This window comes from Nymphaea colorata, chromosome 12 (assembly GCF_008831285.2).
Source record: "Nymphaea colorata isolate Beijing-Zhang1983 chromosome 12, ASM883128v2, whole genome shotgun sequence".
Taxonomy (NCBI): domain Eukaryota; kingdom Viridiplantae; phylum Streptophyta; class Magnoliopsida; order Nymphaeales; family Nymphaeaceae; genus Nymphaea; species Nymphaea colorata.
In genome coordinates, this window is record NC_045149.1 from 17,114,483 (window position 1) to 17,130,404 (window position 15,922).

General features: G+C 40.0%; 1 protein-coding gene and 1 non-coding gene across 2 annotated transcripts; both read left to right on the forward strand.

Moving 5' to 3' along the window:
• The first annotated feature begins 6,995 nt into the window (after window positions 1–6,995).
• Window positions 6,996–7,118, forward strand: LOC116266495 (U6atac minor spliceosomal RNA). The gene has a single exon (XR_004175392.1). It is a non-coding gene; the product is annotated as a U6atac minor spliceosomal RNA (small nuclear RNA).
• Window positions 7,119–11,064: 3,946 nt separating this feature from the next.
• On the forward strand, window positions 11,065–15,092 carry LOC116265925 (protein NRT1/ PTR FAMILY 6.3-like). Its single transcript, XM_031646927.2, has 4 exons — window positions 11,065–11,311; window positions 11,790–12,007; window positions 12,102–12,658; window positions 14,013–15,092. The coding sequence occupies exons 1-4, from the start codon at window positions 11,191–11,193 to the stop codon at window positions 14,890–14,892; spliced, it is 1,776 nt and encodes a 591-aa protein (XP_031502787.1). The 5' UTR covers window positions 11,065–11,190; the 3' UTR covers window positions 14,893–15,092.
• Window positions 15,093–15,922: the final 830 nt, after the last annotated feature.

Sequence of the window (15,922 nt, forward strand, 5' to 3'; positions counted from 1 at the left end):
GATATTGAACGTTCTTCTCCACCATTCAAACGCCTTTTTGGCATGTCGATTCGGTAGCAAATGCAGTGGCGGAGCGAAGGGGGAGCCGGCAGGGCTCTGACTCTTTTTTAGAATTTTATATATATAATGTTAAACAAAAATCATTTGTTTTATTTAAAATTTTTAACAAAATGATAATCAGGCCCCTCTCAAAATTTTAAAACTATAATTTGATTCTTTTCATGAAAAATTTCTTGTCTCCCCTCCACTCCAATCATATGAAAGTCACAGCATAATTCTTGAAGCTTTGGTTAGGTCCCCAGTTTTCATATTCCATGTCTTAAGGAAACAAAGATGAACTATAGAAGAAGCAGGAATATTGGATTGTTCACTATCAAAATGTTGCGCGAAATTCATCAATATGGCAATAAAAATCCAATATCTTAAAAACCGGTTCTTGAGCCGAATCGGCAAGCTGCCTTGTGATTCAATGAAACGGCCGATACTAATTCAGCTGAACTGGTTATGCATATGCATCAGCCTAAACTAATTTAAAAGGAATATATTTTTAACAAAAATGAAAACAATAAAAAAAAAATTTAAAAGACAATACGTGGCACCATTCACTCGGCCGATTCGATAAATCAACTTATACTGATTCAGCAGAATTGGTTGTGAATCGGTTAAAAATAAAAAATTATTTTTGAAAAAATATATAAATATCAATTAAAAACATTAAAAAATAAATTAAAATGTATGATGTGGCACTTTTGAATCTATTTGCAACCAATTCAATTAGAATAGACCTGATTTAGCCGATTGTGTTAGCCTAGACACCTAGTCAGACATAAAAGGCCTACCAGACTCAAACTACTTGGGAGTTCAAATTTGATCCACCATTTAACTGATAATATGGTGTTTTTCTCTCTTTGACGTAGGCAAATACATATATAGACCGAACAGTGATTTTGACTATCCAAAGTCACTCAATTTATTCATGAGGGTCGTCTAATCCATCATAATAAATAATTTAAAAAAAAAACTATACGAAATAATGAAAATGCTCATCACATTTTTCTTTTCATTCATTTTAATGATCTAACAGCATATATATATATATATATATATATATATATATATATATATATATATATATATAGAGAGAGAGAGAGAGAGAGAGAGAACGGCAACTTGTTATTGATTGAAAGATCCGGGAGACCCTCTTCGCATGTCCTCTTCCTTAGAAAATGGAAGCACATCTTATTTCTTTGTCCAACTTGGATAGCTAGCTAGCGTGATTCAATATGAATGTGACATAGTCCTATAGAAAAATGTTGCTCATACCTAACTTTAGTCTAATCTTCCCTCCTGCTGCTCACCAGCGTGTGCTTCAAGCAGAACGAAGCAGAGAATATAAAAGCAATATCCTCTTTTAACAGGTAGCCTTCACTCATCGAGTAGATATGACATTGCATGCAGAGAATCCAACCCTTTGTTCATAAGAAATGAGTTCAAATGTATTTAACTACACGTATGTCACCGACCAAGCGTTATCAGATGCATAGTTTCTACCTAATCTTAGACCAAGTTATGGTAATGAATAAAAATTGCTGAAGATTCTTCTCTTATTGATTCCGATCTTCCACCGCACATATGGTATCTGAACCAGTGGGCACATAAACATACAAATAATTGTGCACACCAACATAATGTTTCAGAGTTCAAAACCACCCTCTGAATATGTGTGTGTGTGTGTGTGCACATGCTCTTGGAGCATGACAAAGGATGAGACTCAAATGTGTAGTCCAGATCCAGATCCAGTTGGAAGTCCTTATGCAAATCTTTCCATACTGAATCTTTCACAAGAAAACCCGTATCAGATTCTGATAAGGAACCATTGTTTAACCAAATTCAACTGGTACAGGGAAAACTAAGCTAGTGTTTGATGGCCAAGAATTTTCCTGTAGCTCAGGAAATAAAATTCAAAATTTTCAAGGATTTCCGGTTTATCAAACACGATTTTTTTTTTTTTTACCATTAACCTGAAAATCGGGAACATATTTCCAGAATTTTTTTTGGAGCCGTTGGGCACCATCGTGGAAGGGGGGAGGAGAAAGAAGGGAAGGAGGAAAGAGCAAAGAGGAATGAGAGAGGACGAAGAAAGGGAAGAAGGCGGAGGCAGAGAATGGGAGGGAGGAGGGAAGGAGGCCGAGGTGGAAGAAGGGAGGAGGGAGAAGGAAGAAAGGGGAGGAGGGAGAAGGGAAGGAGGGAGGAGGAAGAAAGGGAAGGAGGCGGAGGCGGAAGAAGGGAAGGAGGCTTTCCCATTTCCACCTATTCTTCCTCCCTCGCCACAAACGCAGAAATTTGTTTTCAGAAAAAATAATTCCAAGTTAACAAACAAAACATAGTTTTGAAAATGTAGAATTTTATTTCTCAAAAACCAATTCCAAAAATAAATTTCTGGAAACTTCTTTCTAAAAACATATTTCTGGCCATCAAACGCTACCTAAAGGTTTTCAGTTGAAAATTTGGATCCTAATCCGAATGAGGTCAGACCGCATGCGGATATATAAAAATATGGGAATCCTCTCCAGCCAATCTGTTAAATATTGAATTTCAACAGGTTCAACAGGAGCAGATGACCTCTTTCTTGCTGATCGTTTTTACTTTGTAAGAGCAATGAGGATACAAACCATTCCCAATCTTGTGAAAATTATGCAAAAGTCTCTAGCTGCATAATATCATTTTTTTTTTTTGAAAACTAGGAAATTTCAAAAAAACTGACCAAAGAATTTTGCAATAGTAGAAAGAATGACACCTAACTTTTTTGATAGTTAGGTACTAGGGGCGATTTTTGTAAAGGGCATTGTGTCATCTGATTCGAAACTTTATAGTTTGCTGTTAGAAGATGGCTCCTTGAAAAGTTCTCTTAAAAGTAGGACGCCTATTGTTGACTTGTAAAAATCGGTCGGTGATTCATTATTGGCTAAAACGTTAGGTGCTTTGGTGTAATTTTTCTCAATAATTCTTGATTGATTGGTCCTCGATAATCAACCAAGTCGGATTGTATACTTGACAATATATTAGAAATTGGATTCTTCGATTTGGTCCCACCAAAAAATCAAAAATCTAAATCTAAATACTTTCTTCATTCCTAGCAACGATGCTTTAGAAGATTGGCAGTAGGGCTGCACAAGAGCCGAGACGAGCCCGAGCTTGGCCAACTCTAACTCGAGCTCAGATCAAACTTGAGTCGAGCTCCTTATGGCAACTTGGCAAGCTCGAGCTCAACTCTACTACTCAAAATTGAGTTCGAACTCGACTCATTTAACTCGTTTTGGTGTTAACTCGTTTAACTAGTATAACTTATGAAATTTTATTTTTAACCTATAAGTTAAAACCAGAGTCGGTTTTGGTAATATTATATAGAATATCAGTTTGTGAGTCGAATTTAGTATAAATGAGTCGAGTTCTTGAAACTCGAATTCAACTCATTTATCGTTTTGAGTATCTTTATAAGCCTAAATTAGATTCGTTTATAAATGAGTCAAGCACGAACGGAGTTTTTTCGAGTGAGTTCGAGTCGAGCCCAAGTCATTGTGCAGCCTTAATTGGTACTTGACTTACCAGAGTTCTCTCTTCATTGCAGACATGACTTAATTGCCATAAGCCTTACTTTGGGTTGAATGCACACTTTCCACTACTTTGCCAAATGATGATCTTGCTGGACCGGATTGCCAATAATATGTGTTGGGAAATCATATTATTAAAGTGAACTGACATGTTGGGAAATAATGCAGCTTGTTGGGGTGGACTGCTTCACTACAGAAAACGGATGTTGGGAAACAAGAACGCAGCAAAATCTCATTCAAGGACCTCAAAAGAGAGCCTCAACAGTGTAAAACACCGTGGTCTTGGCCCACCGGTACTGGCTTTGCTGCTTTACTTTGCCACTCCCTGTTTCATGTATGGATTCTTAGAGGAGATGTGATTTGGATTCTTGTACTCTGATTGATATCAGATCCTCATGATCACAACTGGATTGGTATGCTAAGCCACATCTGCATCAGATTCAAACCTAATCCAAGACCATCTATTCCTTTTCCTCACCAACACTGGCCTTTCTTTAATCAGATTCTCTGTGTGTGTGTGCAGGATTGAAATGAAAGACCACAACTTTCAGTTCAGATCTGCTGCACAGAACTTGAATTCAGATCCTAAGAATTGGAATCATATCCAGCCTGTGTCTGACTCCATTTGCAGGCCTAGATTCAACTCGGTTTTTTTAACATAAGTTCGAACAATTATGAAGATTAATTTCTTCAGTCCATGCTTTATAACTATAAACTGGAGGTGCCAACTCCATGCCTGCATCGTCTTGACTTGTACATCCAAGCAGTCGATACCATTGTCGTAGATGTCGTTTTTCAGGAACATATATCAGCAAGATTCTTTTCCGGTATTTTTTGGCCGAAGTTGTTTTCTCGGAAGGTTTTTGGGAAAAATCTCTGCAAAGTTTTAAAAAAAAATCGTAAAAAGGTGACGAGAAAATCACAAGGTATTCATTTTTGTCGAGATTTTGCTGATATCTTCGTTTGACTTGTTTTTGTCGTAAGTATCATGAAATTTTGGAAAATCTCACGATATCTTTGACAATGGATGATGCACATTTACTTAACCCTGTAAAAGTTACCTGACCATTTGAGCACTCAAACTATCTGACATATCATGCCAAGGTCATTTGAATCCAAAATTTTAAAATTGATTCTGAAGCATTTGCTGATTGGATCCTGATTGAATTGGTTGGCTTCAGTTGTATTTGGGTGTTGCTAAAGATAGTTTTCCTGCCCATTGAGCAGGAAGAACCTCAAATTTTTCACACTCTGGAGCACTAAAGCAGTAATGGGATCCCTTTTTTGTGCTTTTAAAGGAAGAAGAAAAGAGAAAGTCATGAAATTTTCGTTGCATCATGACGCTGTTCATGGATTAAGTAATACCCACACAGACTCCCTCATTGTTTTCATTTTCTATTACTCTGCTTCCCTTTCTTTTAGGGACAATTCCTTAAGAGATCGCTTGTATGCACTAAAACATCAAAAGTGTGTGCTTCTGTCAATTAAAAAGTTAAAAGCATGCGTTCACGTCTAGTTATCAATTAAAATAAAATAATTTCTTGAATCAGAGCATCAAAAACGTTGTTTTTTCTGATTAAAAGATTGGAAAACCATGTACATCTGTCTAATCAAAAAGATTCTACTATCACATCACAAATTCTTCCTCTACATAATTCTTTCCAGTTCCTGCCAAAATACTTTACATGTGTGTATGCGAAGATGGTCTTTTTTGTTTTCTTCCAATTAAAAATCAATCAATATATGTGCCTCTTGACGTAAATCGCTGGCTTTGATACTGATACGGAGGGATCGTTTGGTAGCAGCAACAGCATATTACTGTTCCATGTATCTACCTACCCCTGTTTGCAGTCATCTACTTCAGCGAAATGGACATGCGTGAAGTAATTAAGAGTGGGGAATCAAATTCGAAATATATAAGCACTGTCCTTGGGATTAATGGAGGAAGTGATGCGAAGTGGAAGAGAGTTTCATTGGATAAGGATGTGGATTTCCTGTACAATAATATCGAATGGTAAGACCGCTTATCTCAGAACGCAGACGAACCTTGCGTTGTCTTGATTCAGGAAAAGAGTGGAAGATTTTATACTCATCATGCTAGGGGAGATGAAACTTCTGACAGATCTTAGCTACAATGTGATCAGTGGGGCTAAAGGAAGAATGCCAATGAAGGAAAAGGCCAAACTGCGAGCACCAAGAGGCTAGACAAAATACTTTTGGGAGTATTTCCGCAGAAATTCTATGCCACAAGTCCAATGGCAGAAAGTCGAATCCCGGTGGGAATCCAATCCCAACTTGCAGGTTTCACATGGATATTCCTACGAAAGAGAATTCTCACGACAAATTGGAAAAAAGGGATGGTCCAGAAGAATACGTTTCAATATCAACTTCAAAAGCGATCGATCCGGACTTTCATGAACAGCTTCTACCCGAGGAATCTTGAGCGTGATTGACTTCCATAACCAGACGTCGCTGCCGCGTGGCTATTGGTAGTGCGTTCTTATCGCCATAAACAGCATAAAGTTGCAGACTTGGGATATTTCTCTGTGGGGGCACAAAATGTCACTTCTTGTCCAGAGATGAGAAGAAGAAAAATGTACCATGTTGAGTAGAAACAAGTCCATTGAAGCAACTGGTAGATGGGCTTAAACTTCATTGTGGCTTCTCACGGAGCAGTTTCATGCCAATATTTCCTGGTTTCAATGCGTCTTCCTCTCTGGATTGTACTGTTTAGGTCGACAGAAGATGAGAGGTATGCAGAGTTAAACTAACGCTGCAGATCTGTCACTGTAAGTGGTTCTGTCGTAAACAAATTGAGAAAATGATAAGATAAAATGCTGATCAGATTCGAAACTTGAACAACAAAACTCTTTTCCTTTTCCATTGCAAGTTGGGATTGGGCAGTCCTTAAAGAATTATTCCAAGAGAGCCGCACTGCAGATCATGCGAAGCTATTGTCTTGTCTTCCTTCAATTTGAAAGTTTTAAAGTGGTGCACCTGGTCAGGTGCATGGTTCTCTTGTTGGCACTATAGAAACGAACCATATTATCCCGTGTTACTAAAATTCCTCCGGAACCAGAATCTTTTAGATGAACAAAATTCTGAAATAGTCTCCTCACATCATCTGTAAACTGATCCCTGCACCTTTTATATATGTGTCTAAAGTGAAGGACAGTGCCTTGATAGACTTTTCAATCAAGGGAGAATTTTCTTAATAAGCTAATTATGTCTAAGAAAATTATACGTAATGTTTTTTACCAATGCAGGTTTTTTAGCTCAAAATTTTCGAGGGAAGCAAGTGAAATGGGAAAAAAAAAATAGTCCTGTATCGAAGAGTCGTTTAAAATTTGGCAACTTATAAAATCAAAGTGGCAGAAGCTACTTGTGTTCGTTGAAAGGAGAGACGGTTGGCATCTCCCCTGACAGGGACGGGAACAGCCTTCGGGCTTTCTCTGACCACACATGGTTAAGGCTACCCGCTTAGGCGGATCTTACCCAAATATTTTTTAACTGATCTGTTTTTGGTCGACGCCGGACCTTCTTTCTTTTCTAATCTTCAAATGGCAGGAAAGATTCATAAGGCTACCCGCTTCGGCGGTCTTACCCAATTCTTTTGCCTACTTATTTCTCTGATCTGCTGATCTGATCTGTTTTCTTCATTGTTCGCTGTCAGATCCTTTTCTTTTCTAATTTTTTCCTTACCCATTGATAATAGTTGCAATAAATTGTAGCGCATAATTAAGCAATGAAATCACCGTCGTGTGTCAAAGACAAGTACTGCTGAAACATAATGCAACCTAAAAAGGTGAGTGCAGAGTTTGGAATTTGAATGCCTCTGTGCTGTTACTACTTTTTTATGGTCTAAAATCTGTGGGGAAGGAAGAGACCTTAGGGACTCCTGTTACTTGTGTGAGTTAATTTTCGTCTTAGCTCCTTCAAACACGTTTTCCTTGGCCTTCATTGTGAACGGAATTCACAGGAACCTTTGGAATTCCTTTCTCACTTCGCGTGGTTTTGCAAACGTCTGAAACTCCATAAAAGGCTTCTTTTCACATGGGGACCATAAAGGTTCCAACGTTTTCTTGCATTTTTTAATGGGAATGTCCTTCACTTTCCACAGATATCAAGGCAGAGTTTGCTCTTGTGAAGATACATGTGCCCGAAAGGGTGTTTGCTTCTTTCTTTGCTTTTGCTTTTGCTTTTTCTGCTTCTCCTGATAAGCAAAGCGGGAAAAGTTCCCCCAGACTCGTTTCTTATTGGCTTGATAAGATGTGGCTTATGATCAAAGTAATTTGACCTTTGCCCTCATATCCTTAAGTTACACCAATCTAACACTCATTCTTTTTTTATGTTTTCAAGCAAATTGGATCTGTGAGACGAATTCATCATGATCAATTTCATATCAATCTACCCTTAAATCATATTTTTCATTGAAGAAAAGGAAAAGCAAAAAGGACCTTCTATGATAAGCTCCACATCCATATTGTGCGATCCTTTCTTTCTTTCTTGGCATTACTGATGATGAAATTCCTGCGATTAGAGAACACTGATGTTACTGAACATCACGATGAACAAGTCTATATGGTTCGATTTGACTGAAATCGCATAAAGAATGGGCTCTAAAATTGGCTGCAAAATTTTGAGGATAAGAAATAATGGGTTCCTCTATAATGGGTTCCTTCTGTGCCAGACATGCTCCATCCCATTCGGTCGAACAGAGGCTTGATGCCAACGTGGGAATGAGAATAATCTTTTCTTGAGATGTGGTTGGTGATGCACTAAAAACCCAAAATTGGTTGCCTGAGATAAGTATTATGACTACCCATCGGCCCTCAATCAGCCTATGACTTCTTGTCATTGTCATGGCGCCATCTACTTCAACTGTTGAAAGCAATGGCGAGCGCATGCAGTCGATCGCATTCTGAGATGGGTATCTCTCATGTCCACTTGAAATTTCATCAAGCTGTTCCTCACCGAGTTTCGTGTTGGATTGCATTTGTTGAACTACTTTGTTTGAAATATTTTTCCACCGCTTTTAACATTTTTCCCCTTCTTTCTTGCTCTGTTCTTTTTTTGTTGATGAAGGAAAACCATCTAATCGGTGACGCGCTCATTGATGCAGAACGGCCACTACTTCTGATTACCCAGCAAGGCGCAGACAATTGCGGCCTTAGGATTCCCTTGGTGGCACCTCAAAGGTCGCATCTACGTAGCAGATAAACTAGTTTCTCTTAAATGATGTTGAATTTCCCAATGCCAGCAGAAGCTGCTGGAGCAAAGTTGCTCGCTCGTCCTTAGGGTTCTAAAGATGACTAAACATATTTGGCACAAAACCAAGTCCCATTTGGATTCACTGCAACTGCTGATCTTCACATCGAAAAAGTCGGAGAAAGTAAATCCGTGGCACTCCTTGCAAGGAAAATGACAACGATGAAGGCCTAGACGATGCGAAATGCTCTTGTTTTTAAGTCCAGAAAATTCAGATTATCAAAGTAGATTTATCGTGATTGCTCGATGCACCTCTGATAATCAAAATCAAACAGAAGCGCCATTTTGAATTTATTCATCTACCACAGACCATTGTGGTGCTGCCTTTGGTATCTTTTCAAACTTTCCAATTCGGAGGCAATAATTGAATTCTCTCTCAGAATCGTCATATTTTTGAGAAAAGAACGAGAAAGAAAAACAAAGAGAGGATCCCCAAAAAAGAGAGAACACCCACTAAGAAAAACTTTCATGGAGAAAGCACTCTCTTGATTGCATGAATCACACCACAGAATTCCCCACTTAAGGCTGCACCCATTGGGCGATTATGGATCCGGGATACTGGGCCCAAGTCTTGGATCCTGTAGCAAAGGCCAACCGTAGTTGGACGGTCTCTAGCACTAAGCCTTTGGGACCCAAGCACCACCTTCGGTCGAGGAATTTCAATGCCAAAATCCATCAAAAGGTCCATGTATGCCTTTCAACCCATTAGACTGATCAACAGGAGGTTTAACCACATTATGTTCTATGATGCATGCATGCAATCAACATAATGTATTTAATTTTGACATGACTATAGTTTTAAAATGTTTCTCTCAGATTGCTTCTTTTCCTTTATAGTTTTAAATGTTTCTCTCAGATTCCTTCTTTTATTTTTGGTAATTGGGAGCTCCAAGGCATAAACATCACCATTAAGGTTAAATCAGCGCAGCTATAAATCATTTTAACTTGTATAGCGGATGGAAATAATGTGTCAGACAGAGCATAGAACACTAGAACTTGAATGTGCAGAAATATCACCGGAAATTCATCAAAAAGTAATTGTCTGTGTGCAGGAACTTGAATGGTGTGAATAATCCTTGTGACAGGTCATTCAATTGTACATAGAAATATGGGATTTAGAAAGGTCGATTAATGGGTACCCTTTTTGGGCCTTTAGAGCTTAAGTGGCCGGCGACTTAGAGTTCTGTTCTGTTTCTATCTGCATGATAGTTGACAGATGGCACTGCCCAATAATTGACCAAGAATAATTGGGGGATATACAATGCAGCCCAATCAAATTCCATTATATTTCTTTGGCGTGCCTTTATGGAATTGGCGAGACAAAACCACTAAATCTTCACATGACATTTCGGACCAGGACTCAAGGCCCTATGAAACCACTCCCTATTATTGCCATTATTTTATTGTGAATTATTATCGTTATTATATTTGTTCTTATTATTAATATTACTGTTGTTGTTGTTGTTGTTATAGCTATTATTTTAGCTGCCAAGATCAGGATTCGGACCAGGATTCCGAAACGAACTGTACATGCCTCAATGTTCATAGGTAAAAGGATGGACCAAGAACCTATGTTGTGAGCTAAGCAAGGCCCACTCATCCAGAATTGCCATACCCGTCTGGCTCTCCTTTGATCCTGACAACTTTTAAACCATTAATGAAAAGACAGAGAGAGACACACGCACACACACACACACAAAGAAAGATAGAGAAATTGAATCATGATATGATAGCCAGTGGAAGCATGACAGGGGACCCATATCTCCTGAACAAGGGCCCCATTTAGATGAATCTTGTGAAGCTTGCACTTAATCAGATTAGAAACTCAATCAAGTTGAGAGAGAGAAAGAGCTAAAACGGGATGAAATGAATCTAAAGGAGTAGGTAAATAGCGAAAGATTTTGAACCATGCTGTGAAAAGTATGCGTGAAAACGCAGAGGAGAAAAACCGCAGAGGTGATCTTGCACAGTAGCTGCGAAGGGAGCAGTACCAATGAACAAAGACGATGTTCTTGAAATCGTAAAAGGGAAGAGTGAGAGATAAATAATAATCGTGAGGTGTGGTGTGGGTCAAAACCAGCGCTTACGTCAACCTTGTTCTTATATTTATTAATATTTTTTAGTGAATGATTGATCGGATGAGGGTATTGATGGAGCTGCGCCTATAAAAGGCCGCACCCCGAACTCCTCCACAGAACAATCACCGCCAAAGTTCCACGCCCTCAGCCTCTCTAGCTCTCCCCTCCTCTCCCTTCCCTGCGATAAATCCAAGGAGAAGCAACCTTGTTTCTCTTTCATTACAAAAGAAAAAATGGCTGTTGCTTATGAGGAAGATGATAACAAGGGGTTGGTGAGTGACGCCTGGGATTACAAAGGCCGTCCTGCCAAAGCTTTAGAGTCCGGTGGTTGGACTAGTGCTGCTTCAATCCTTGGTACAGTCGTTGCCCCTCTCTCTCTGTCTCTCTGTTTTTCATTTTCATGAGTTTTTGGGTGTCCAAGAAAGTACAGTATTTGGCTATGCCATGGGGCCAAAAGAAAACCACTGTTATCCAAAAGGAGAATCAATGGTGAGCTGGATAGACATGCCATTTTTCAATTATAAAGCAACACTCCTGTCTTGGTTCATATGAAAAATTATTAGCCGGGAAAGAGATATGAAACTGCTGAAACAGACAGAAATGCCATTTTCAATTATAAACCACTCAGAGTGAAAGCTTGCTAGCGACTTTTCAGAAAGAAATAACGAAAAAGGGACGTGTGCTGGCTTCTAGAGGAGCAAGCCACCATGGAAGTGGATCAACTTTTTTTGCATTTTTCTTGTTCTTGAAGTGATGCAGGGGGGGGGGTTTGAGTCGGGGACATGAAGATGACGGTGGCTTTTCTGTTGTTCTTTTGTTTTTCCTCCCACAGTGGTGGAGCTGACGGAAAGGCTGACGACGCTGGGGATTGCCGTCAACCTGGTGACATACCTAACCGGATTTATGCACTTGGGCAGTGCCCAGTCTGCCAACACAGTGACGAACTTCATGGGGACCTCCTTCATGCTGTGTCTTCTTGGTGGCTTCGTTGCTGACACCTTCCTGGGCCGATACCTCACTATTTCCATCTTTGCTACTGTTCAGGCCATGGTACCTAGCTTAACCCTCTCTCTCTCTCTCTCTCTCTCTCTCTCTCTCTCTCTCTCTCTCTCTCTTTCTCACGTTTCTCTAATCTCATCTGCAGGGGGTGACCATACTAACTGTGTCAACCATAGTGCCGGGCCTGAGGCCACCACCTTGCTCTGCAGATGGCGTCTGTATACGGGCCAACGGAACTCAGCTATCTGTTCTGTATCTTGCTCTTTACCTGACTGCCTTGGGCACCGGAGGCCTCAAATCCAGCGTCTCCGGCTTCGGCTCCGACCAGTTTGATGAGGCGTCCCCTAAGGAGAAGTCCAAGATGCTCTCCTTCTTCAGCTGGTTCTTCTTTTTCATCAGCATCGGCTCTCTGGCCGCAGTCACCATACTGGTCTACATTCAAGACAATCTTGGCCGGAAATGGGGCTACGGCATATGTGCCTGTGCCATTCTTGCAGCGCTGCTTGTGTTCCTGAGTGGGACTAGACGATACCGCTTCAAGAAGCTGGTGGGCAGCCCCATAACCCAGATAGCTAGGGTCTTCTTTGCAGCATGGAAGAACAGAAGCCTAGACCTGCCTTCGGATTCCTCTCTTCTTTATCAGGGCGACTTGGACTCTGCAGGAAAGAAGATGGCCATGCTGAACCACACTAAGCAGTTCAGGTATTGATTAACAACTCATTTAATGCTTTACTGTCATTGCCAGAATCTAACGTGAGAAACTGCGCCTTAATCTACTGAATAGAAGTACATCCTGGCTTCATTTTACAAATGGAAGGGTGAGATACTGATGTTGAAAAAAAGCTGCAAACATGGTTGATGGCCATATTTAATTTTATCCTACCAACTTTTAATTGTTCTTCTGAGATTAGATAAAACGAATCAACTTTCTGATTGTCTGTCGGTTCCTTTCAAAATAGGATTATTGTCTGCTGGAGAGTTACATGTTTCTCCTTTTGATGAAGCTGCTGTTCTTCAAATTTTTTATAGATAATAGCTGTAGCTCCATGAGAGTGTGTTGGCATTTGAGAAGAGTAGCTGCATCATTGGCAGATTTTCTAATTCGGTCCTGTTTTTTTTCTAATATTCCAAGTGTTTATTCAAATTTCTGTTATGAGAATTCAAAACAGAAGTTTCTGAAACCAGGCCGGGTCCTCACCCATGGATAGCTGTGAAATGGATGTCCGTGGAGGAAGCACTTTCCCATGGGAAAGGTCTAGGAAAGAGAATCTATGATTGTTTTCTAACACGTAGTTCCACATGTTTCCCACCTGTGCTCTGTTTCACCTCATGTGGGAGAGAGCTGCCTTCTTCTTGTCAAAGAGGACTTTCTTCGGTTTAAGGAAAAGGACGTGAAAGCAAACCCTGCCTAAACTGAAGCAAATAGTGGGAAAATCTTTAGTTTAGAGTTTATACTTTGACTGTGAAAAGTCTCATGATTTTTTTTTAAGCGCATGCTTATTAGAACAAAGACAAAAAGTCATTAATTTCATAGTTTTCCCTACTTGTAGTAGTGAAAATTCAGGCCCACGTACCTAAAGGGGAAAAATAAGAAAGGGTTTGTCATTTTCAAAATTTACCCAAAAGAAAGGAATCTAGGCAGAAGTTGGTATTTGCTTCGTCATCAAAAGTTTGAAAGGACCAAAATAATTACAAAAAGCATATCAATAGAGAAAAAGGTTAAACACATTTTTGGGGTAGCATGATGTATTTCGTCACCGAATTTGAAAACCACAAGTGATCGTTTCTACCCAAAAAAGATTCTCAATGACACCACTCTACTTTTTATGTGTATTCAGGTATTCCAGTTAACTGAACTTTAATCATAATTAAAATAATAATAAAACTTGCCTAAACTTTGGTGACCCCAATGTATATATATACTATTTAACATGGCATTGGTCATTCCAAGAGAATCTGACAGATATTTTGGAGGTTTGCATGAATTTGCAATTGGTAATCATATGGACATAGGGTGTTTAATCACTTCTGTTCTTTTTTATCTGTATTCCTGCAGATTCCTTGACAAGGCAGCCATTGTTAGAGGTGATCAAGACATAGAAGCGGAGAAGATCAACATCTGGCACTTATCTTCAGTTACCCAAGTTGAGGAAGTGAAGATGGTGGTCAGCATGATGCCAATATGGGCTACAACCATAATGTTTTGGACCGTCTATGCCCAAATGACAACATTCTCGGTGCAGCAAGCCACAACCATGAACAGGCACATAGGGAAATCCTTTCAGATCCCTGCTGCATCACTCACCGTCTTCTTCGTCGGAAGTATACTCTTGTCGGTGCCGGTTTACGACCGTATAATTGTCCCGATCGCTCGGAAATTCACCGGCAGACGAGAAGGTATAACCACACTGCAGAGGATTTCAGTGGGACTGATCTTCTCTCTCCTAGCCATGGTCTTTGCAGCCCTCACAGAGATAAAGAGGCTCAGGTTGGCGCACTCAAGCAAGAACCCTAATGGAGTTGTGCCCATGAGTGTGTTCTGGCTTGTCCCCCAGTTTTTCTTTGTGGGATCAGGGGAGGCCTTCACGTACATTGGACAGCTTGACTTCTTCCTGAGGGAGTGCCCCAAGGGGATGAAGACCATAAGCACAGGGATGTTCCTAAGCACCCTGTCTCTTGGGTTCTTTGTGAGCAGTGCTCTTGTCACCATTGTTGACAAGATGACCACAAGCAATGGATCAGGAGGATGGATAACTGACAATCTGAACATGGGGAAGCTCTATAATTTCTACTGGTTGTTAGCTGTTCTTTGTGTCCTGAATTTCGCTTTCTACTTGATCTGTGCAAAATGGTATGTCTACAAAGATCAGAGGATGGCTAACTCAGGCCTTAAGGTTGACAACGCAACAGAGTTGGAGGAATGCTTCCATGCATAAGGGAGAAGAAGAAGATACCACACCGCAACTTATGAATGTAGTTGTATCTCCCAAAGAAGGTGAATTTTGTAATTTTAAAACCTTAGTTTGCTTCTGGATCGTGAGAGCAACAAGACACTCTATGATCCAAGTAGCCCAACACCAAAAGTGGGTTGGGTAGCGTGTGGATGTCTATATAAAAGAACGTTTGAAGTTTTGGACTCTTCTCTTCAAAGAAAAAACATTTACTCTTCAACATTATGTCTTCACTTGTGTATCTAGCGAAGAGAGAGCGAGATAGCCGACAAAAACAAGTTAGGTTGGCAAGGTGTCACCAAGAAACAAAGACAAAAGAAGAAAAAAAGAAGAGGGGCATAAGAGAAAAATTAGCGAACAGAACAATAACAAAACCAACGAGAACAAAAGCAAGAGGAGAGAGAGAGAGAGAGAGAGAGAGATTCATGCCGTTGCTTGCTTTTGTATGATTTTTACATCGTCTACTAAATTACCAACGTGAAAATGCTATATATTGGAATTGTGAAAGAAGCAAAAAAGGGAAAAGAGTCTGAACTAAAGACCTCCATCGTTCTAGCTAGTATCAATCCAAATATTATGAATAGAAATGCTGTCGAAATGATGAAAGAAGCAAAAGAGGGATTAAACTAAAGGGCCCACATTGCTCTAGCTAGTAATCCAAAATTTCTTACTAGCAAAGTCTCGTGACGTCTGTGGAGGAACTCGACTTCACACTCAATATCACCGACTGCCCGTCATATACATCATCAACCACACACTCTCTGGTCCCCATTGCTCACCCAAGATCACGTCTCAGCCCTGCAGCCATACAAGGCTGACTTGGAATGGGACCCCGCTCTGCAACTTGAAAGTAGTCCATTGTCATATTCAATGTCGTCGGTTCTTGGCAATATTTATTGTGGATCCCACGCCTCTCTATCGCTCTAATAGTTGAGTCGAGCATTTGAACATTTCTAATTACTGGTGAGTGCTTAATTCATGGGAGTACTTTTAGAGTCAACCGTTAAAGGAAAGG

Excerpts from the sequence above, each read along its gene's own strand:
- LOC116265925 (XM_031646927.2), top strand. The coding sequence starts at position 11,191 with ATGGCTGTTGCTTATGAGGAAGATGATAACAAGGGGTTGGTGAGTGAC. Across the intron at positions 11,312-11,789 it reads TAGTGCTGCTTCAATCCTTG|TGGTGGAGCTGACGGAAAGG; the intron begins GTACAGTCGTTG and ends TTCCTCCCACAG. Across the intron at positions 12,659-14,012 it reads AACCACACTAAGCAGTTCAG|ATTCCTTGACAAGGCAGCCA; the intron begins GTATTGATTAAC and ends GTATTCCTGCAG.